Below are 24,088 nucleotides of genomic sequence, written 5' to 3'. Positions count from 1 at the left end.
AAAGATGGTTCAATCCCAGTGATTATCTGAAATAATTCATCCTAGCTTGTTAACAACGAAGAAATAATAAGATTGTTTTAATACATCTGATGAAACTCAATCCATGTTAGAGTTTATAACGTAAACAAACTCTAACAGTAGAAGAACACAGTCTTATGATTAGAAATACAGCTGTTCCCGCACTAGACCAGAAGCCAGCATTGTACTTAATGGTGAAACACTCAAATGCTGCTTAGAATGCTGACAAAGCAAGGGATGGGAGAAGGATGCTTTTCATCCCACTGTTAGCTGGGCCTGTTGGAGTGTGCTCGCCAAAGAAAATGGAGAAAAGAAAAAGGTGACATTTCAAAAATGGAAAGTCTGAATCAATAGTGTTTTGAAAGTTATGAATGAACACGTGGAACACTCAAGAGTATCATCTGAAAATCTAGTGGCAACAATAAGAACTTTCAGCAGGAAACCAGGCCCAAAACCTAAAATGGATTAATCAGTCTTTATCGTAAAGTATAATGGTGAAAGATCCCTGTAATAATAATAGCCAAAAGAGTAATCCCAAGGAACAGTTTTAAACATAAATATGCAGAACACATAAAAGAAAATTCTTAAACCTTATTAGGGGATGTAAGAGTCCAATAATTGGAAATACGTGCCTTAGTCACACAGAATAAAACTCGAAAATCTAAAGATGTCATTGTTGTAAGAAAGGATCTATAAATTTGATGTAATTGACTAGATTTAAAATGTCAAGATAACTTTTCCATAATTTGACAATCCGATCTTCAATTTGAATTAAAGTAAGTGCATGAGAACACGCAGGAAAGTCCTGGGTGGAAATAGAAGCGTGGGAGGGACAAGCCTTGGCAGACCCTGTACAGTGCAGTGTGAAGACTTCCCACTGCAGCACTGACCAGGCCCCTCTGTGTCCAGGCCCAGGTGCACCGTGGTGACAAGGCTCATCGTTGTCACCATCTTCAGCCCAAGCCTTGGGAACGGACATGGGTGTCAGTCCCAGTAGGGACCCTGATGAACCCTGGGATTCTCTCGTCCTCAGACCCTGGCACTACCCTCGGTCCCTCACAAATGTACCCAGATCAGGTGTAGTTCTAAACAGGTGGCTTGCAGCACATGGACCTCACTCCCACGGGACCCTCCTTGCAAAACCTACTTGGATGGAGAGTTCACTTCACTACTGATTTCCTAGACCAAGAGATTCGAAGGGAAAGCAGCGACAGTATTTTCATGGGGATGGTGATGACAGTGACACTTCTTACTCCTTAGCCTCCCGATGAATGTTTTATTACTGAGCTTTATTTTTAGAGTGGTTTTAGTTTTACAGGAACATTGAGTAGAAAGCACAAGGGGTTGTGCCCTGCCCCCCCCGCCCCGGATTTATTAACACCTTGCCCTGTTGTGGTACATGGGTGATCTTCTCAACACTAAGACTAGACACGAGAGGAGGCACAGATCTCTTCTGACACGGAGCTGCCTGAGACTGCTTATTTTTTTAATAACAAGGAATTTGCAACCTTTGTAAGTCGAAAACACACTAAACACAGTCTCTTCATGAGTCTTCAACTCCTCAAATGCTTAACTAATACTAAAACGCTCATGTATTTAGTGTCTCATCTAAAAGTCTGATAGTTAATGTTATTGTTTTTATATCAGGCAATAAAAGGAAGAGTCTTATGAGGAAAGGAAAGCATTTATTACAGGCTACAGCCGATCACCAGGGAAGTTATGCCATTTGCTGTGTCTTTCTTCTCGGCAACTTCTCTTCCCTCCATGCATGTTTTGCTGTTAAGAGAGAAGGAAGGAAGAGTTAGACTGAAATGGTGACACCAGGGACCCAGGACTCCCGGGTCCGCTCAAGAGCAGATCCGGAAGACTGGAGCAACTGTGCAAAGCAGCCAGCTCCTTGACCAACCTCCAAAAAGAAGCAAGGGACCCCTGCAGGAAGAAGAGGTAATAAACTCAGGGGGACAGAGACTTCCTTCCAGAATTGAAGTTCATCTCCAAAAACAGAGGACCAGAGAGACACCTGGAGTGAGGTGCTGGCCCACTTCTAAGGAGGTGTTCGTGGCATGGGGCTGGGAAAGAAGGCACTGGTCCGAGCAGCAAAGACGTAGCTTTCTGCTGCTGTGGGCATCTGTGGCCCAGGGCTGGAGGGGGGATGTTCCTCCATCCACGGTTCCATTCAGTAAACGCCCACATGTGAAGCGCTTATTGGGAATTACAAAGATAAAAAAGGCGTAGCCCCAGGCTAAGAAAAATCACAAGCTAGTGGAGAAGATGGCCTATTCGGAGCAATTCCAAAGAGGCCTGCGTGCAGTCATCCCAAGGAAGGGCAAAGCAAGACAACGGCACTTAGGGCGGGCTGGGGCAGGGGCAGGAGACTCCTCCAAGCAAATCAGGGGCAGAGAGAAGCAGGGCTGCAGCCAGGGACACTGACAGGGACCACACTGCTGCGGGAGGTGCTCATGCACAGGAGCCGAGACTTCATCCTTCAGGTGAGCAGGCCTTTGAGCTGGTGAGGACTCGTGTCAGGTCCACACATGAGAGAGCCTGTGGGGGACCAGATGAGGCTGTGGGGAAATACCACACACAGCGGCTGGAGAAGCCCAGGCTGGAGCTGGGCAGACCCAGCAGCAAGGACAGTGCCCTGAGCAGCTCAGAGGAAGGATGAGCAGAGCTGGGCGACCCCCAGACAAGGAAGGGGTGGTTTTTGACGGATCTGTTTCAGGCCGGCAACTGGGAGAATGAACTGGATATGTTCCCAAGGGAAAAGCCCTGTTCCGAGCTCAATATGGAATATTCCAGTGTGGTGTCTGGTGAGCAGTGGTTCATTCAAGCCTGGGGTTTAAGTAGAGTGACCGGGTCACCAGAGCAGGGGGCATCAAAGTCCTGGTGATTGTCACCAGGGAAGGAAGGCGAGGGACCCAGGAAGAACAGGAAGAAGGCTTGGCCAGAACGGAGAACCAGCAGAGGGAGAAAAATCCCTGGGGCCAGAGAATGTCAGGAACCCAGGGGTCGCCAGCCTCCCACGGGGCCGGGAGGGTCAGCAGGGGAAGGGCGGAAGCGGGCAGGGGAGGCAACCAGGAGGAGATCACCATACAGGGAAGGGTCACTGTGCAGCAGAGGAGTGGACGAGGCCCTGGGGCGGCAAAGGGGAACAGCTTGTCTTAAAAGATGGGATGAGACGGGAACAAGAGAGACAGGAAAGGCCAGGCAAAGCTCCCTGCGGGCGCCGTCCTAAGGAGCCCTCACTGTGCGGGCTCTGTGCCCCAAAAGCAGCTACTCACTAGCACTCACTGCGTCTCCCAGAGCTGCTCAGGCTGCTTTCTCCTTCATTCCTGGACACACAGAGTGGCGGACACCCCAGTGGTCCCGCCCACCGTTCCCGGCTGGGGTCACCCGAGGCAACAGCGGGCTTCCTTCCAGCTCTGGTGCTGTGAACAGAGCCCTGTCCCAGGTCTGTTTAGTGCTATTCGAAGCATGTCTGCTATTTTGTTGACGATGTTGCTGTCTAAATGGCCTCGAGCAGAGCTCTGCCTAGTGCTGCTGTGCAGGGAGGCTGCCTTACGCAGAAAACGCACGTGTGATGTGCGTCTTTCAGGCGTGGGTTCTAATACTGCAGGCCACGAGTTCAATGTTAATGAGTCAATGAAATACGCTACATGAGGGCTCCAAGCAGAAGCACATGTACCACAAGGTCGCAAACTGATCTGTTGAGAAGCAGGTGACCAGAGGCTCTACCCTAACCCTGTATTTCCACAGGAGCAATAATTCTTTACTCGCTAATTCCACATCCACGACATCAGTAGACTGTAACTCCAGTCATCATGAGGATCACCTGTACTTGGTGATGCAGTTGGTGGGAGTGTGCAGTGAGTGACTGTCAGAGCAGAGCGTGAGGGGGTGGCCCATGGCCAGGGCCTGCCTCTACAGCCTCGGTTGGATGTTTCCCATCTTCTTGGGGCACCTGGCTCCCTTCAGTGGGTGGGCTCTCAGGGGAGACCATGAGAGGAGGTTTTCACTAATGAGTCTGATCCCTGAATATTAAAATCACTCATCAAGCCCACCTGGTGGCCCAGCCTTTAGGGGCCAGGCCCCCTACGTGGCTGATGGTGGGCAGGTAAGTTGCCAGCTCTCCCCGACACGGCCTTTGCCTTCCAGTTGGCAAAGACACTTCCAGTTCCACCCGACACAAAACAGATGTACCATGGCAAACAGCCCTTGATGTTCTGCCCTTGTATGCCACTCTAAACGTGCCGGCAAGACTCTTACAGGAAGGAAGGAGGAGGGCTTGGAGACCAGCCTCAGAAGCCAAATCTCCATCCCAGCACCTGAGCAGGGCCCCTACGCCCTCGGCTCCCTCATCCTTAAAGCAGAGGTGGCAAAATAAATCCTCCTCTGCAGTGCGACCTGACGGTGTACGGCAGCGGTGAAGGCCCTGGCACAGACCCCGGGCACAGGCGGGCATTAGATGAGCACTCCCTGAGCGAATGGGTGACCCCGGGCTGATTCTGTGCCCCATGCACTCCCTGACCACAGGCCTTGGGCACAGCTGCCGATTTCTGGCTCTTGGGAATCATGCTCGTCCACACCACAGCCTGGGGGAAGGCCAGGCCTGCTTCTGAGGCTCTCTGGCCACTATATTATTGATTAGTCAGAACCGTTCCAGCTACAGACCCCAAGAAAGTGCAGCACCCTCAAACAGATCCCTTTGACGTGACAGCTGGGGACTGGTTCTCCATATTTCTCACCATCAGGTTCAAAGTTAAAAAGTTCAGAACCATCTTATCAAATACTGCATTTCACCACCTACTTACGTATTAAATCATTCCTAGCAACCTTAAAGAACCTTAGGTTGGTGTTTATAAATCATAGAAACACTACGCTCCTATTTTATTCCAGGGCTGGGGTCAGGCTCTGAGAAGCCCATGATAAGTGAGCCAGTCTCGGCCCCAGAGCGCCCCCCAGAGGAAGAGCTCCACTCACCGTCTGAAAACAGCAACCTTGTTCCCGTCTGGCACTCATTCCTGCCTTCCTCTCAACCTGACCGACTAGGACACGCTGTTCTTAGCATCGTGAAATTGACGCAGAGACTGTTGTTAATAATTTTATGTGGACACGTAGTATTTTACTGTCTATTAAACTAAAATAATTAATAAACATAACAAAGCTCAAGAGTTTCATGTTCTAGTGAAAACAAAAGTAAACAAAGCATGGTAAAAATCCTTTGAAGAAACCAAGTCCTGACAGGTCCCCGGGCTGGGTGACTCCCCTGGGTGGGGAGCAGACTCAAAACCAGGCCCGGGTTCCACCCGCCTCTGGATCGGCCTCTCACTGGATCCCCTGCGCTGCCCTTACCAGCCTCATTTTCGGATTCTGAAACCTAGAGCTCTGCTGAAAGTCATGACCTCCTGTGCAGGCACATAGCTGGGGCTCCAGGCAAGGTCAAGATCCAGGCCAGGGCTGCGACATTTGGTCTTCAATCTCTGTTGCCTCTAAAGACATGTTTCCGGGGATCAGTTTCTTTGCCAAAATCAGGTGATGCATTTACGTTGCTATACATGAATGTACGCATACACCCAATGTAATCATATTATTAATGATTAGCTATATAATTGTATTATTAAAGCACTCTACAGGCAGTCCATTTGAGAATTCTACCCTCCCTGCTGCCTGGATGCCCTACGAGGCAAAAAAAAAAAAAAAAAAAAAGCAATGCACACCTATAAAAAAAGAAATAGGATGAATATTTTTCTTCGTAATGAAGAGTTTCTTGATCTCAGAATGAAGCTGGTTTTTATTTTTAGCACATGCCATAGATGAAAAAGAAAATCTGCCATTTGCATCCTTATCTAAAACGGCCTTGCTGGTGAGTTTCCCTTCTATTTTTGTAAAATGTCAGTTGACTTCTTTTAAGTCTAGTGGTTAAAAATTAATTATGCTACACTTGACTCATATATATATGTACTTTTTTTTTTTTTTTTTTTTGCAGAAGCTCTCAAGAACCCAAAATGAAGCATTTCATCATCCACTCAAAAAATATTTGCTGAGCACTGATGTACCGAGTGTCCCAGACTGCATGCAGGGCTCTGGGGAAGGAGGGCAGGGAAGTTCCTGAGCCCTGCGCTCAGGGAGTCTGGCAGAGCCCGAAGGACAGAGGAAACAAGCAGCTGCAGAGTCCTGAGATGAAGGCTACAGAAACCCCCGGGGGGACGTCACCCTTCGGCTTTGGTGCTTTGTGGCATCGTGAAGTGACCACTGAGCCATGGCCTGAAGGAAGGGGCAGCTGGTTGGGGTGATCTGGTGGCTGCAGCAGGAGGAGCTGCAGGGATTCAGTACTGCTGAGGCTTAGGAGCCGCTGAGGGCCACACCAGGGCATCCAGACCTCATGCTTGAAAGTCTGCAGCGTTACAGAAACTGCAAGTGTGTGTTGAGAATGTGTGTGTGTGTGTGTGTGTGTGTGTGCGCTGGGAGCCCGACCACACACTGAATCAACATCTGTAATTGCATCTTGAAATTCCTTTCATATGTGCCCTCATGAAGCTCCCTTAATACTTGGAGGTCTTCAAACACACCTAGCTCTGTTGGCTCTGCTCCCTGGGCACTGGGAACTTACGTCCTGGCAAGACTCTGGGGTGATGAAGCACAGCTTGGGCTCCAGCCCTCCAGCCCCGGGGTGATGTGAGGCTGTTCCGCTGCTGGGCTCCACATCTGGCTTCTGAACACCTCTGCTTTTCTCCGCAAGTGAAGCTAGCCTCCAAGCCCCCAAGCGGAGGATGACTCGAATCTCCTCTGTGTTTCAAGACAATCTGAGGGCAGCATGCCAGGAGGGCAGCATGCCAGGTGGGCAGCGTGCGATCAGGACCCCAGGCAAGACTGCTATCAGGGGCTCAGGGGTGGTGTGCAGAAAGAAGCAGCAGAGAAAAGGTGGGGGGAAATAATCAACGCTGGCCCCTGTGGATGCTGGGATGAAGATCAGTGAGGCCCCACGGACTCTTAGCTGGATCAAATTAGGTGGCTAGCGATGCCGTCAATCAAAAAAGGGAACTGGGCAGGAGGCTGAATTTCAGGAGGCCACAGGAGACCCCCACACCTGCACCTTGCAGCCAGTTGACATAGGGCCTGGGGGTCCTTCAGAGCTTGGTAAGAGACACAAGTTGAAAGACACATTGGTGACGGTTAATGTCTAAAGAATAGGGACAGCACTGGGCTGAGGAGCTCCTTCAAAGGGTCACCGCTATTTAAGTTACAGATGGAGGAAGGGAAACCAGATCGAATTTCACACATTGGAAGGATTAAACTCTGAGTTGCAAAGAAGCAGAGAAGTGAGGAGCGTGGGGCAGGAAGGAGGGGGACTCGTGGATGGGGGTGAGACGGGCAGAGGAAGGTGCTGTCCTCTGCTCCTTGGGTGTCGCTCTTGAAGTGGAGAAGCCCGGAAGGTCGAGGGAGGGCGCAGGGAACTCAAGAGACCATGGCTCGGCAGTCACTGGAGGAGGCCAACGCAGGAGGAAGGGCGGGTGGCCTGGGCAGCAAGCTACAGGGACCAGGGGCCAGCAGCCTTGGGCAGTCATGCCAAGTCCCTTCTGTTTCCACAGACCCCGCGCAGCTTCCCTCACCTCAGGGCTTTTACTCAAAGCCAGGATTGACTCTTGCTCTGGGCCGGTAGCTCGGGTTCCTTCTATATCCAGGAGGAAAACTCCTCAGATCTGCAGGTGGAAAGGAAAGCGCGGGCCGTCAGTCACGTGATGATCCGAGACAACACAGACTCGGGATGGTACACCAGCGGGAGGATCGTGCGTCTGAGCCTCCGCCAAGAGAACCCACGGGCCCCTTCACCTGCCTTCCTCTCCAAGTCCCCTGGCTCCCTGCAGCCTCGGGTTAGAGCAGAGCCCAGAGCGCTTCTCCCCCTCTGCCTCGCTCACGGGACCCGTCTCAGCCACTCCTTGAGCACCCGAGGGCAGGGACTGTCACCTTTCTCTTTCAGTCCCCTGCAGGAGCTACCCTGAGCCTGTCAGACACGCTTGTTGAATCAAATTGAAGTGTCAAGTTCACAGCCGCCTCTGAGTTGGCTCAGAGTCTGCCTCGGTGATGCTACCAAAGCCCAAGCATGTTTAGGATTTGGCTTAGGAGCCCTTCTGAGACACATGAAAGGCCAGTCCCATTAACCTAGGTCCATACGACAGTTCTCATCTCATATGGCATCTGTCCAGGGGGAGCCTCCACGGGCACCTCCTGGTGTCACACTCTTCAGCAGTACCCGCCCCCAGGCCAGGCTTGGTCTTCATAAGGAGCAGAGATCTGTCACTTGCAAGGTGAGGTTATGTAAGACTGCACCTCTCAGTGCCCCTTCCCTTGCTCATACTCATGTTCTCTCTCTCTCTCTCCATCGTCACTGGGGCAATGCCGCCATCTTTGCAGGATATTCGCACAGCCCCACTGAAATGCCCACATGGTGAGAAACTATAGCTCTCAGGCCCAAAGCCCAAGGAGAACTGAGACCTTCCTACAAGCCCGTGCAAGCGCTGGCAGGTGGATCTCCCATCCCCAGTCAAGCTTCGACTGAGCTCACAGCCCCCATTGACAGCACGTCTGCAACTTCCTTGTAACACCCGCCCCCTGAGCCAGAACCACCCAGCTAGGTTGCCCCTGGGTTCTTGAGCCCCAGAAACCGGGAGATCAAGATTGTTGTTTTAAGCTGCTAAATTGTGGGAAATTTTGATACACAGTAATAGATAAAGCTACCCAAGTTGGTTATTAATCTGATTTATAAGATTTATTTCCAAACAGCTTTTAGCAATTTTCAGAATCAAATACCAAGGGCCAGTATTTGCTACCACAACAAAAGAATAGGCCAGAGATTCTGAAGATAATTCCCAAGTGTTAAAAGAACATTTCCAGCAGTGGTCACACCTAAAGGAACTGTATATTTTCCCAAAGTGACAACGCAGAAAAGAAGCATTTTTCAGAAATAAGCTTCAGGTTTAAGCCCTAGCACTTCAAATAAATCATCATAAGCCTAATCTTAAAACACTGAGCTCATCACAATATGAGTATCTGTGTTATGTACTTTAATGGGAGATTCTGAACATGGGATGAATTTCATCAGTCTTCTAGAAAATGAATCAGACATAGAGTCAGACCAACCTGCTCAAAGTCTGGTCTGTCATGAACAGCCTGGACTGAAGTCCTACCCTGGCAGTGTGGCCTTGAGCAAGTTAACCCAGCCTCAGTCTGTTCACCTACAAAAGGGTGTGGACACAGAGCCACCTCCCCTGGGGTGCGGAAAGGTGTGAGCCCTCTCTAGGGTAAGCCTCCACATACGCCAGGCCGCACCCTGAGTTCTCTCGCGTCCTCGCCCAAACAAGCAGGGGCTCAGCTGGTTTGCAGAGCTACTGCCAAGATTCAGTGGGAAGCTGGTGTGACAGGGAAGGGACCACGCTCAGCTTCACCGCTCCTGAGGAGGTGGGTCATGTCTGGCAAAAAGATCATCAGTGTGGGATGCTTAGAGGCTGCTCTGGGTAGGGCAGGAAGAAAGGCCAGTGCTGACCTCCTCAGCTGGACTTGACATTTCAATTCCTGGTAACTCTTAAGTGAGTTAGTGCCACAATGTTACCTTTCCAATCATTTGCAAAGCAACTTTCTACATCCCTACTCTTCATTTTCAGTTAAAATATTTTGTATGTCAGGGTCTGACTCCTATGAAATGACGTTAGCACAGTCTGGGTTGATCAGAAAAGGATCTGATGGTCTCTGACAGAAGAAAATAAACCACTTACCAAGTGACCCATCATAAAATTGCTCATTTCTGGGTTCCTCAGGAATGAGACCTGTAATACAGTAACAGTCATAAGACAAGACTCCTCTGACCACTTCCAGAATGTTCTAGTATTGTGTGAATGATGCCACAAAACTGCAAAGAAGCTTCAGGAGATCACCAAAGAGTTTTGTCACCATCAGCACCAAGAGGATAAAGCATCAGAGACATAAAGACGGCTCCTAGATCACAGAACACTAGCCCGATCCCATTTCAAATTAGAGACCATACGACAAGGAAGAAGAGAAGAACCTTCTCCCCAACCAAGAGACTCAGAGACGGTCAGCTCAAGTCACACGGTGGGGACTACAGAGGTCATCCCCTGCCGGATGCGGTGAGTCCTGATTCCCACACTACACATCAGTGCACACCCAGGCCCTACAACTCAGATTGTGCACCAGGTGGGACAGTGTGTTCAAATGACAGCATCCTTGACATGTTTGCAGGGGTTTGAGGTCACCAGATCATGTGTGGGAAATCTAGGTAAAAATATGAGGGCACCTGAGGGGTGATCATATTACTATTATTATTTAGTAATAAGAAAGGAGCAAAAGTGAAATGAAATGCTGATTTTCTGTACCAGTGCGCTTGTTCGAAGGCTCTGCATAGGTGTCTCTACTTTTAAATGACTCACAAAGGAAGGCAATATGCAGTTGTTTCCAGGGAAAAAAGAGCAGGTCTCAGCTTACCAAATAGATAATTGTTTCTCCTTATATAGGACCTCATCATGTCCCCAAAAATCATCTGAAGAAATGAAATCATCATCAGTAGACATCAGCACATGAAAGAGAAAAAACAAGAAAATATATGGTTAAAAAAATCCCAAATATTCTCCAGACGACCCTGAGATACAACGCTTTATAATGCAGTGAGGATGCGTATTGTATGAAATGGTTTCATGTGATGTTCAACCATGTTCAACAAAGCACACAGGGAAGAGCTACTGAGCGAAGTTTAAATTGACTCTCAAACTCAGTGACTTGGAACATACTTCCAAATGTTGCAGATTAGAAATGGAATTTTGTTTCTTTCAACTTGCAAATAAACTAAATTTGGAGCAAATTTTGGTGTTTTCTTTCTGTGAAGGTCCCAGGGTTTCCTCAGTAGAACAAGGTGTTAACATCTACAAGCAGATGAAACCACTGAAGTCCACACAGTCGTCAAAAGCCACCTTCCTGCCTGCCTGCTGCCTGCGCCTTCCTGAACAGCCACAGGAAGTGGCCCGGCCCCCACAAGGTGGTTGACCCTGGGGAGGGGACACATGCTGAGATAATCTGATGGAGGAAGAATGGTCTTTTCAACAAATAATGCTGGTACAACTGGAAAGGACATGTAAGAACCAATGTCATTAGACTCCTTCCTCACACTACCTACAAAAATTAAATCAAAATGGACCAGACTTAAATATGAGACTCACACAAACAATAAAAGAAAAAAATTAGATTTAACAAAGGGTGTCATCAGGAAAGTGAAAAGACACACGAAGTAGGATAAGATATTTGTGAATCAACAGTAAAAGGGTAAAGAGCCCAATTAAAACACGGGAAGAAGATTACAATGGTCATTTCTCCGAAGAAGATATACAAATGACTGATCATTAATCACTAGGAAAATGAAAATTAAAGCACAGTGAGATACTACTTCACACCCACCAGAATGGCTAAAATAAGAGACAGACCATAACAAGTGTTGGCAAGAATGTGTGGAAAGCAGAACCCTCACACACTACTGGTAGGGATGTAAAATGGTGTAGTTGCTACTGAAAACAGTTTGGCAGTTCCTCAAAAGTTAAATAAAGAGCTACTATGTGATCCAGCAGTTAACTCCCAATAAAACTAAAATTACATACCATCACAAAAATGTGGCATGACTGTTCAGAACATTATTCACAATAGTCAAAAAGCAGAAATAACCCCCATGTTGATCAACGCATGAACAGATAAATCAAATGTGGCATATCCATGCAATGGAAAATTATTCAAAAATAAAAAGAAATAAAGTACCTTCCATTCCTTTGTAAAGGTTACATACGAGCATGTTCATACATTCTACAACATGTATGAACCCCCAAAAGTTGTTAAGTTAAACCAGCCAGTCATGAAGGGTCATGTATGATTCCACCTATATGAAATGGTCAGAGTGGAAAGATTCAGACACAAAAAACTGATCAGTGACTGATTAGACTGGGGAATAATGAGGAATAGAGAATGACTCATTCCAGAGCTCTCTTTCCGGAGAAATGGAAGTGTTCTGAATTTAGACAGTGCTGGCAGTGTGACAGGCATGTGAATCTCCCAAAAACTACCAAACTGTGCACGTTGAAGATGTGAGTGGCGTTGAATGGGAATCACATCTCAGCAAAGGTGTCATCTGAGGGAGGTCAAAGCATCACCTTAGGGCTGGCGATGCGGCTCAGTGGCGAGCACCTGCCCTGCTTGTGCAAGGCCCTGGGTTCAATTCCCACCTCCCTCGGAAGATCATGTTGTACACAGGAAATCAATTCAATCAATAAGCCAACAGTAAAGTTATATGTACAGAAGAGTTATATGTCACATGACCTAAGACAGACCAGCGTGAGTGAGGCCAAGAGATTCCTCCAGCTGGAGATGACCAACGCTTCCTCGTCCTCCAAGCTCGGCGTGGGGAATCTGGAGGCTCTGTGTCCTTAACTCCTGACCAGGGAGAAAGCCCTTCTGCAGGAGGAGAGAGAGGGAGGAGGAGGAGGAGGAGGAGAGGAGGAGGAATGGGGAGGAGGAGGGAAGGAGGGCCAGGACAGAACAGGAGAAGAACATGGGCATGGGGGTGAGGGCTCCTGGGTGAGTCAGCTGAGGCCAGCCCCCTCCCTTTCTGGAATGAGATACAGGGCATTACACCTCCCTGGCTTAGCCCATTTCTGTCTTCTTGGACTCCTTTTTGAATTGCTATTCTTTGAAATGGAAAGCAGCAAGTAAATTAATCCTTCCCTGAGCTGAGAATTGCGGCTGTCACTCTTCCTTGGTTCCTCTCTTCTGGAGGGTTTTGGGTCTCTTGGTTGAGCCCTGGCCAAACGTACCCCCTTCCCAATTAGAAGCGTGTCACAGTCAAGCTGGCTCCCAGGAGGCTGGAGAAGGTGAAGGAGCGCCCACCTGCCAGGGTTGGCAGCAGGCCGAGGGCTCCACACCGTGCCGTCTGGAGGCCTGTGTGCTACAACTCCTCTGAGAAACACGGAATTCAAATGCCTCTCGTGTTAAGGTGAGGAGCAGAATGTCTACAAATTTAGAAACTTCTTTTCTCAATTCCTTTATAGTCATCATTCTTTTTAGAACCAGGTAAGGGAAAGTTCAGACTTCACTTTTCAGGACCGCTTCACTTATTATATTCTTACCAGATATTTTCCCCTTGATTTCAGTCTTTATCAGTCATAATTTGGGGTTTGGGGACTATTTCTCTTGGCTTTCTTTTTTCTAGCTGTTACATTCCTTTCTCTGGAAGTCCTTCTATATTCTACATATGTTTTCCAAATGATCTTTATGTTCAATACTCTGGGGTTTTCTTATTTAGTTTTATTTCCTCTATTTTCTACTTTTAACAATGATTTATCTGTTCCATGACTAACTTCATCCTAGTCTGTGGTCTTTCTTGGTTGAAATATCACTGTTTTCACTGGAAGTGTTTAACAGCTGTCTAACTTTTCCTTCTTTCACGTAAGAAATCTTTCTTTAATACATACCTAGATCAAAACATTACATTGCATCCCCATAAATATGTACAATTATTATTTGCCCATTAAAACTTAAAATAAGAATTTTAAAAGAGATCCATTTCAGAGTTCCCAGGTATTATTTTAAATCTGTTCTTTTTCTTTTATACTATTTCCTTAATGTGTGCAAATCTTTTATTTTTAATTTGCTTATAATTCTTCATGATCCCCTAATATGGAGAGCAAGAAACCTAAGAGCTTATTTTCAAATTCCTCTTGTTCCAGAGACTGTCATAGTTTAACATCAGAGTTTAAAACCTGGAATTGGAAGAGAAGAGAATGATCTCATCACGCGGCTAGAAAGTCGAAACAGCGATGGGTTGCACAATCAGAATGGACTTGCCCAACCAAGACGGAAGAGGGCTCAGGCTAGGGACACTCACTGAAGGACTTTGCTTGTGTTGAAGGTCATGGAATGAACTGGAATCCAGTTCTCCCTGACTGACTACTGAACCCACCCCAGCCAGCATTCCTTCTCACCTCTCTGCCACTCCAGCACTCCATAGTGCTTCCACCCAGCGCCAATCCATTCTTGATCTGATTCACACACACCCAGCCCTGCTCCCTAAAGCCCTTCGGTATGTCCCGTGCGCCTTAGGAGGAGGCCAGGAACGGCAGACGTGACCACAGGCTCCACCTCCCCCTGGCTGGACCCTGAGGTCCCCCCGCACTGGCTGCTATTCATCTCTGTCCCCACCTGTGCCCACCCCCCTACATTTTTCTTATTCCAGTCCTAATGGATTTCTGTCCATTTCAACTCATCAGCTTCTTGGGCATTTCTGGGCATCCCCAAATGATTTCTTGTGCTGGAAAGCCCCTCCTGCCTTCCCTCCTCACCCTGTCCCTTTGTTCTGGCATCTGTCCACAGACTGGATCTTAGTTTGGACGTAGTTCCTGGGCAGCCCCGTCTGCCTGCCTTTCGGGTCTTCATTCCTCTCACCCAGATGCTTGCCCGTGGTCAGGGTGATTCCCACATGCTGGACACTTTCCCCAGGTCACTGTATAAACCCCACAAGGACTAGCACATGCTTGTCTCATCCCCCCCCCGCCACGTAAGCCACGTAATTGATACTAGCAAAACTCCTGTCACGCTCAGTGCTCCTAGGTTCTGGGTGACAGGGCCACAGATGTGGCACTGTGAAGGCTGACAGGCATGTAAGAGGGTGGATCAGGAGCCCCCTGGCACTCGTCCCAGCACCAAGAAAACATCCTTAAAGCACGTGTCACGCCAAGCTCAGAAATGACTTGGGAATTGACCCTCGAGCGTTGCCAGTGCGCAGGAGATCAGCCAGGAAGGTCACGCACAACTGGATTTTATTTCCCCTTTGCACCAAGAACAGCATCCAAAGCAATACGAAGTTCATTGCTTCCTAATTCTAAAATGGACTTGTCAGCCTGTGGCGAGGTGAATAACATGAGGGTGTAAACCTTAATGTGAACTTGAAAGTTTATACTCTTCTAATATAATTTTCACTACAGAATTAAATTTTCAAAAGTTGAATAAAAATAGAAAGTGCTGAGATACAGTTGTATAGTGGTGGGAAAATTTTTGAATACTTGTCAAGAATACCATCCCATTTTGAATGAACAAATAATGGAATAGCAATGTCTTTATCCCTGGTTTGGAGTCAAGAGGTCTCGTTTTCATACTGAATTTGAACCATTTCTTCCCCAGTTGCATTAACTCAGCAAATATTTACTGTGCATCTACCGGATATCAAACATTCCCTGCCCACAGGAGCTGTACAGTCTAGTAAGAAAACCAGTCAATCAACAGACAAAAAACACATAATATAATTTCAAGACAGAAATGTATGCTATTCATGTACAGTAGTATTTCAAGTCACTTCTAATGCGATAAGGGAAAAAAGGATTCTGCCACTCACTGACCATCTGTCCTGTGCCAGACTCTGGAGCTGAGGTTCCATGTCCATCAGCTCCCTGGAGCCTCTTAGCCACCCACAGGGTGGGCTTCATTACTTGCATTTAGCAGGTGAAGAAGCTGCAGATGGTGAAGAAGTAGAGACCAGGTGCCCCGACCAGGACTGCAGGCCTAGTGAATGGTCTGGACGCTGGACCAGCAAACATGCCCCTCTTCAGTCCACCCAGCCACATACCCAGATCTAAAACTGAAGAGCTGCTAATGGTCGCTTTAAAACCAGGTCCCATACCTCAGGGTGGGAGAAGCGGAGGGAGGAAGGGAAAAGGGAGAGGGAGGGAGAGGGAGGGAGAATGAAAAAGGCCTGGAAGACGCAGAGATGTGGACAATGGTCTTGCCGCCCTGGCAGGTTCCCCCTTCCGAGGCCTGCTGAGGCTGAGCTGCCCTGTCCAGCCACTCTGCCCACCACAGGCCCACCAGCCCCCAAGAGGCTGGTCTGAAAGGAGACCAGCGGCAGGCCTACCTCCTCACTGCTGTCAGACTCAGACGTGGAGGGCCAGTGGCAGTGAACCCAGGTCTCCTGCACCTGCCGGGCCGACAGCTGCACTGTACCTCTGCAGGCAGCCGCGGGCTGGAAAAGACCAGAGAGGAGTCACACGGGCAGCTCCGGCAAGGGCTGGCCTCTGTGCCACCCGCTGGCCATACTCTGGGCCTTCCCCAAATGAGCAGGCAGGGGAAATGCATTTCATTCTCCAGATGAAAACTTCTGAAGGCCTAAGAAGAAACAAATGAAATCTGGAACTCTCTCTTGGGCGTCTCATGAGTGACCAGTCTGGGAAGCTCATGTGTCCTGTTCTGGAGCGCTGAGCAGGCACCTTGAATCCTTCTCCTTTGAACAACCACACACGTACACTCTCACACACACTCACGCTCACACGAGTGGTAAAGACAGATTTTGTTAGAAAGAGATGCTTGGGATACGTTGGTTTGGGTCCTTTCTAAAACAGTCACAGTGAAAAGTTTCATGAAATGAACCACAAAACAGTGAGCCCCCTTCTAAGGACCAAGGCCCAGAGAAGTCGTGCGTCCGAACGCAAACCCCATGAGAAACAAACCCCAGATTCAAGGGGCTCCTGCTGCAGGGTGGACTGAGCGGCGTGCCCTGTGCTGATCACTGGGGAAACAGAAACCAGCATGCTGTGTCCCTGGACCCACAGAGGCTGACCTCGTAGGGAGACGCAGTGCGCCAGGGTCGGCGTGACGTGGCGTGACCCGAGCCAGGAGCATGCTCTGCGGTCTGCATGTGTTTATAGCAGAATTTGAAAAAGGCCGGAGCCGTACTTCAGTGCTGGGCTCTCTGCGTTCACTTTACATGATCAGCTGAGGCACCAGGTGCCAAAGGACTTTCCAGAATCACTCAGGACCACAAACTCCCCAGCTCGAGAGCCCGCGTCCTCAATCATGAGCACACTGCTCGCTCCAGGCAGTGCTGTGAACACAGCGGGTTGGCCGGGGACCAGCCAGGCCTCACTCATTCTGGGACTGCAGCTCAGCCCCTGGGTCATGGAAGGAACGAGGCTCTTCTTTACACTAGTTTCTGGGGTCACACTTACCATGTAGTGGCCCCTCTGGAAGGCACAGGTAGAGGGATCTGCTCCAGAATCTCTCGTGCATGTAGTTTCTCGAATGCCAAACTCTAAATCCATGATCACATTGTCTTCATCCAGAACATTGACCTTCCCAAAAACAAGGCATCAGTTTACAACAGATGTGTTTATAAAGACCCCAGTGCTGGACAGGATGCCCTCTGCCCAGTGAGAAAACACGTACAGAGTCGCCCACCACGAAAGTTAAGAGTCATCTTAGTGGTCAGCTCGGCACCCCCCTCATTCCGAAGACCAGAGAGGAAGAGTGATTTACCAAAATCATATGGTATTCTGGACAAACATGAACCAATAAAATTCTATTGTCATGAAAAAAAATGGGATCAGAATGTAAGTGTCCTCCCAAGGCAATGTGGCTTCCGGAAATCTACACTGACAGGCGAGTCCCAATATTCACGGACTCCACTGCTGTGATTCGCCCAGTGACTGCACTTTATTTATAACTCCCAGACTAACACTTGCTGTGCTTCCGCCGTCATGCCTGGACACGTGCAGCGTGCATGTTCCCAGACTGAGATGCTCTGCCTTTTTCCTCCGTGCTAATACCGCTAGCTAATCTGCTTTGTGTGGTCTCTTCAGCTCCGCGCGTTTTTCATTTTGTTGTTGCATTTTTGGTGCTTTTTGTGGATCATTTTGGCCCCTGAAACCTAGTGCTGAAGAGCTGTCCAGGACTCCTAAGGGTGTCAGCAAAGGAGCTGAGCGCCCGGGAGCCCTGGATAGACCACAGTGCTTCTGTGACACGCCCCGTGGGGAAAACGCTCGTGTTTGACGAGCGGGCGTAGGAGGGGATCCCGGGGCTCTGGGCAGAGGGCTCAGTGTTCCTGCATCTGGGGTGCATGTCGAACCAGCCATCCTTGAACAGGAACTCACAAAACCAAGGTTATATACTAGTGGGTCATGAAACGCCCCGAGTCCTGCAGGAGCCCAACCCCGTGCTCCCCCAGGAGCAACGGTCCAGCCTTTGCAAATTCAGTGCTTATCGCGATTTATTGAGCTACCATAAACACCACAAAGGGTGAGAATCAACTCTATGGATTTTTAGGTGTCATTTTCCTGAAAGAATGCTCTGTTTCTTAATAATTACTGAAATAAGTAATTAAGCAACAAGTGTGTCTCTACTGTGTACAGTGTGGTCCAGCTCTGGCTCCTGCATGAGCGGTTCTGCTTATGAACACACATGATTTTCTACTCCTTTCGATCAACGACAGGATTGTGGGGGGCTCTTCAAGGCTCCTGACAAATCCAAGAAGTTCAGAGGACGCGGAACCACCGTGGTCTGTGGAGCCTCCCGGGAGCGGCACCAGAGCGAGAGCCCGGGTCAGCGCTTGTCTATCTAAGCCCCTTCCCAAGGGCGCAGGACCCGAGCCGAGGCTCACCCCGTCTCTCCAGCGTCCTGTGAGTGGTTCCTCCCACCTTCATGCTGCTCCAGCCCCAGGGAACTGGCTCTGCCTTTTCCTCCCCTGGTGGGCTCCTTCCCGCCCCTCAAATCTCAGCTTACCTTTTCCAGTACCAATTTTCTAATGACTGGCTAAGAATAATTTAGAAAAAAAAAAAAAAAATGCAAATAAGTAGAAAGCAAAATGGACCAAAATGGGCACAGACACATTGAGGGTCACAAGTTTTCTCCATGACTTTGCCTCAAATCGGACCCTGGATGCATCCATCTCTCTGCCATCACTGCTGCTATCGCCTGAGGGCACCCTCCAAATACGAGCCACATAGACTTCTTTTCTTTATAAATTACCCAGCCTCAGGTATTCTGCTATACTCTAACAGGAATTGACTGCTCTTCTTCAAATGTGTCCTCCGGAAGTTCATGTGCTGGGAACCTGGTGCCCGGTATGGGGATATGGGGAGGTGGGGCCTTTGGGGAGGTGACTGGAAGCGGAGAGGCCTGCCCTCCTGGGTGGAGTCATCGCTTCAGGAAGTAACGTGTCATTTTTGGAGTGACTTTGTTTTAAAAGTGGGATCTTCGTGTTTGCTCTGTCTGGCCGTGTGATCCCTCCACTGTGGTAAGGCAGCAAGAAGGCTCTTACCAAATGCTGACCAGATCTTCAGACTTCTCAGCCTCCAGAATTTTGAGCTAAACAAACCCTTTTCCTTCATGAACTATTAAGTCTCAGATATTTTGTTGTAATAACAGAACATGAACTAAGACGCAGACTAAGTGCCCATCTCCCTGGGTTCCACGCCAGCATCGCCCCAGTCTTCACGCCTTCCCTTGTACCTTCTCCCTACAGCTGCCGGAGACAGCACGCAGTGACTGATTCACTCCCACCCAACTTATGAGTTGAAACCCTGGTCCCATTGCGATGGCATTTGGAGGGGGAGTCTTGAGGGAATGAGAAGTCTTTGCGGGTAGAGCCCTCACGAATGGACCAGCGTTCCTACGCGAGGCCAGGGATGCAGCTTAGTTCTCCTTGTGCCAGGTGAAGATCCTGTGAGAACTTGGCCTCCTGCAACCTGGGAATGGCCTCACCAGAAGCCGGCACTCTGGTGCTCTGATCTAGGACTTCCGAACTCCAGAACTGTGAGAAAGAAATTTCTTTTGTTCATAATTGACCCAGCCCATGGTACTTTGTTGTAGAACCCCACGCTGACTGAGACTGAGCTCTCCCGATGCAAACGTCTTCCCCGTGGCCACCTGTGGCCCTAACTCCTCAAAATCAAGACCTCAGTTCCCAACTCATGCTCACCTCTTTGACCTCGTTCCCTTCCCATCTTTCGCCACCGGCTGGCAGGGCTCCAGACTCTCCTAGCCCTTTTGTCCTCTGGGGCTGGGCCTTCCCAGTGGCTCTGCCCAGCACTCTCCAAACCTCCCTCTAAAGGTCTTCCCATGGCCTCACCTCTTATCACTCAGGGAGTCTTAACTCAGGTGTGACAGACTCAGTGGAGACGCTCCCCTTCTGACTGGAGCCCCAGCCTGGCCACATCCATCTGTCTGACTGCTGGGTGGAGTGGGGTGTAAGGGAAGAAGTCAGGACTGGGGAGACACTGGTGCATGACCCCGATAGGCAGTTGTCTTAGTCTGTGTCTTAGTCCGTTTTCTGTTGCTATAAAAAAAAAACACCTACTCCGTTCATGAGGGCTCTACCTGTTGATCTTCTCCACAGCACCTGCTCCTCCCTCCCAATGGACCTGCCTCTCCTCCCTCCTCAGTAGAATCTGTCCTCTTCACTCTCTGTCCCCAGTACAGGGCCTGGGTCCACCTTTCTTTTCTCCATTTGTGTCCACTTAGGAAGCAGCCTAGGTGAATCTGATGTCAAAGTTGGAGCAAGGAAGACAGCACTGCTCAAGTGCCTCACCCAACTAGGATGGAGAGCTGGTCTGCTGGGGTCATCTGTAGTGTGTTTGTGAAAGACATGATGGACACACACCACATAAAGCAAAATGAGAAGTGCTTCCAAGAGGAAAGAAGTCTCGCCAGGAGAGATCAAAGAAGGAGGGTCTTCCTTAAAATGGAAGAGAAAAAAATGAGTTTTCAAAGACAGGACTCATTATATGTAGCTTGACCCATGAACATGAATAATCTTTAAACACTGAGAACAGGCAAAAACAGGTCAACTTCCTGGTAGGAGAGCAGGGTACTTGAATAGACAGGTGTCTCTTACTTAAGTACCTTCAGGGACCACACACATCATCCGGCAATGCATCTTTTAGGTTCATGTGTCTGGGCTCAAGTCTGTGGCCACACCAAGATGGCGCACATGCTAGCCTGTGCCTCACACTAGCTCATCCCTATAGGCTGGATTTCCATGATATTCCTCATCAGTCTTCCTGGAATAAGTCCTTATTCATTTAGTTAACTACTAACTCTGTCCTGTAGAGAGCAATAGCTAAATTACAAGTAAATGTAAACTGTTGATCTTCAAGCTTGGAAGGGGACATGGATTCTACAACACTACAAGGGGATTCTAATCAATGCCCATGGGAAGTGGCATTTGGAAGCCAACACAGCTGGCAGGAGTCTCCAGCCTGACCCCCAGCTCTCTTCCAGCAGGCGGGCTTGGTCACAGCGGTTGGCCACACCTACCTGGCAGGGCCTGCTCACCACAGCATCCAGGTCTACACAGCCCTGCTCTGACCGTGGGAGCCAGGTGTGGGGATGAGTACCCAACTAAACTTAGCCCATCCCCTCACGACCTGCCATCCAGTTAGAACGCCAACTAAGACAACTCAATTACTCAACTCAGAATTTGGAAAAGAGAAGATGAGGCAGCTTCTGAAGGTCTGGCTGGCTGTGTTGTATTTGAAGATGGGGCCAGGAATCCACAGAGCACGTGTGCTCTGAGTAACGGGGAACAAGCCACGTGTGAGCTGAGGAGGGACCCAGCATTGAGAGCAGGGGACTGAGAGGCAGAGGGAGAGCCAGGGCCGCCAGGCCGGCTGAGGTCTGCAGGCTGGGCCGCGTCTCCCTGCCGCCGCTGCTGCTGTGCCGCCTGGCTGCTCAGATGTGGCCGTGGCAGGAAACCTTAAAGAACCCCACTGTCTCTCCTTTGCCCTGAATTAGCTTGAGGGCCTTTCTGTCCCTACCTCCTGAGAGCCCATAAGATGCCAGCCAGGCAGTGAAGTTGCCTGGGGACGGGAAGGAGGGCGGCCAGGAGGCCTGTCCTTCCCTTTCCTCTGCAGGACCGTTTACATTGTCCCTTGCCTTTCTAGACTTGGCCATTGGAAACCCAGGAAAAGTCCTCTTCCACTCCAGTTCTCCAGGCTATTAGGAAACAGGAACTCACAAACTCACAAGGAAGGCGGCGTCTTCAACTCAAATGCCGGGATGCATTTCCCACAGGTACTCAGAGCAGAAGCGCCGGACTGAAAGGAGGCTCATTTCCACTGAGTGAGCCTCGCTGGGCCAGACGGAGCCTGAGCAGCACTCCGCAGGCAGCGGACAGAGAACAGGGCAGGGCTGGAGGGAAGGACGCACAGAGCCACTCCGGAGCCTTGCGACAAAACCGTAATGAGTCCCTTCTCTGTCCCAAGGGATCAGTGTGACGGGGATGACTTTTAAAACCAGAAAAATAAGACCAAAGAAGTCATCCACCAAACTGGCCAAGGACAGGACCGGAAGCACGAGGGCGCGGCAGCGTGGAGACGGGGCACTTACTCTCTTTAAGGAGCTCCGGAAGGCCCGGAACAGGTACGGACTCAGGGACCGAGAGTTCACTTTGGCCATCGCAGCGCTGAGGGCTTCCCGCAGGGAGGCGGAATCATAGTCGTACACGGGGAAACCTGGACACACAAGCACACCGCCACCGTGAGATCAGAGGGCTGTGTGGCCCCAAGAGCAGGCCCCTGCAGCTCCTTACCCCAGCAAGGCCAGTAGTCCATCCCGAGGACCAGCACCAGCACCTTCAGGGCCGTCCCCATTCTGGGAAGAATACTTTGGTCAGAGCCAGGGAGTCTCTCCGTGGCTCAGCTCTTCCTGAGAGCGGGAGTCTTTATCAACTGTGACCGGCCGCTCCCTCCCACTGGCCCCGTCTGGAACTTAACCAGAAACATTGATCCTGGGGCCAATGTTTACTGCTGACTTTTCCTATGGAAAGGATCCAGTTTGGGGCCGCTTTTGAAGTTGAGACCTCACCAGGGGACTTTAGCTCATGGCAGAAGACATGAAGTAGCCCAGGACTGGACCTGTGTGTTAAAAATTAATTACATTAATGAAAATTATTATTAAAATTCCATTCTTTTGGGGGCAGGAGCTATTGCTGCCTCTTCAACTTTTTTTTGGTACCAGGGATTGAACGCGGGGTGCTTAACCACTGAGCCACATCCCATTTCCTTTTTTGTATATTTTGAGACAGGGTCTTGCTAAGTTGCTTATGGCCTCACTAAGCTGCTGAGGCTGGCTTCGAACCTGCGATCCTCCTGCATCAGCCTCCTGAGCCACTGGATTACAGGTGAGCACCCCTGTTCCTGGCAAAATGTGTTAATTTTGAAGTTATCTAGTGAGCTCCCTCTCCTGGTGCTCGGGATGTGTGTGAAATGATGTGGGTGTTCTGAGTGCTTTTTTAAAATTACAACTTCAAGGAGCATTTTATAGGGGTCCTAAATATGCTAAGCAAAGTACCTGTGAAGGGAAGCTTCCACACATGGAGCTGCTAGGTGCTCGTGGCCATTTTTGCCCACTGCCTGGATGATAAGGTATAAGGCTGATGATTCTCAGGCACCGTGAGATGTCGTAGTGGCTTGTGAATCACTGAAAATGGGCAGTACTTGGTAGGAAACACGTCTGTCACAGGTAGGCTGCTGTGTTCTCGTTCAGAATTTAACACCTTAGAAGCTGTCCTATGCTGTGGCCCAGAAAGACCCGCCCCGGCGTCCTGGCTCCTCTGCACACTGCCTGTGTGTTCTTGGGCATGGTACTCAACACTTCTGAACCTCTGTCTCCTCCTCTATTAAATGGCTATAAATGGGTAGGTGTCAGGGTTCTCCAGAGAAAGAGACACAGGGAGACGCAGCAGAGGGGACTGGGTCCCGCCGTCCTGGAGTGGCCCGCCCACATCTAGAGGCAGCAGGTAGAGAGCCAGGAAGAGCTGAGGCTGGGGCCGCAGCCGCCTGCGGGCAGATCCCTTCTGCTCAGGGAGGTGAAACTCCTCCTGTTGAGACAGGGCTGCTTGGATGAGGTCCACCCACAGAGTGGACAGTCCTCTGCCTCACCCAGTCTCATCTCATTTTAAAAACACCTTCACAGAAACAGGTGGAGGAGTGTTTGACGAGGCGACTGGGAACGGCCGTGGACGCCATCCGAGTGGTCACGCAGGCCTGGCCGTCACCAAGGGGCTCAGGGAAGGGTCTGGCCAGGGCTCACTGCTCAGTGGGTGGTAACCACTGGTGGGGTCCCACGCAGCAGGTGTGTTTTAGCATCTGCTCTGCGCGGGAGCAGGTGGCGAGGACACCTTCCGCCCACAGAGCTGGCTGTCCTGCTCACACAGGGCCCCGTGAGCGCCAGCCACAGAGTGCAGGCCCCGGGCACGCAGAGG

General features: G+C 49.8%; 1 protein-coding gene across 1 annotated transcript; it reads right to left on the bottom strand.

Moving 5' to 3' along the window:
• Nucleotides 1-1,681: 1,681 nt before the first annotated feature.
• On the bottom strand, nt 1,682-22,572 carry SPP2 (secreted phosphoprotein 2). The gene is made up of 8 exons (XM_079132248.1): nt 22,415-22,572; nt 22,213-22,337; nt 17,058-17,180; nt 15,968-16,075; nt 10,516-10,570; nt 9,789-9,839; nt 7,629-7,718; nt 1,682-1,794 (listed from the first exon to the last, which is right to left on the bottom strand). The coding sequence occupies exons 1-7, from the start codon at nt 22,473-22,475 to the stop codon at nt 7,639-7,641; spliced, it is 603 nt and encodes a 200-aa protein (XP_078988374.1). The 5' UTR covers nt 22,476-22,572; the 3' UTR covers nt 1,682-1,794; nt 7,629-7,638.
• Between the last annotated feature and the right edge of the window lie 1,516 nt (nt 22,573-24,088).

The sequence above is a fragment of the Sciurus vulgaris genome, assembly GCF_902686455.1.
Source record: "Sciurus vulgaris genome assembly, chromosome: 3".
Lineage (NCBI taxonomy): Eukaryota > Metazoa > Chordata > Mammalia > Rodentia > Sciuridae > Sciurus > Sciurus vulgaris.
Note: the sequence above shows the minus strand (reverse complement) of the source record. Positions and strands in the feature narration are given on the sequence as shown.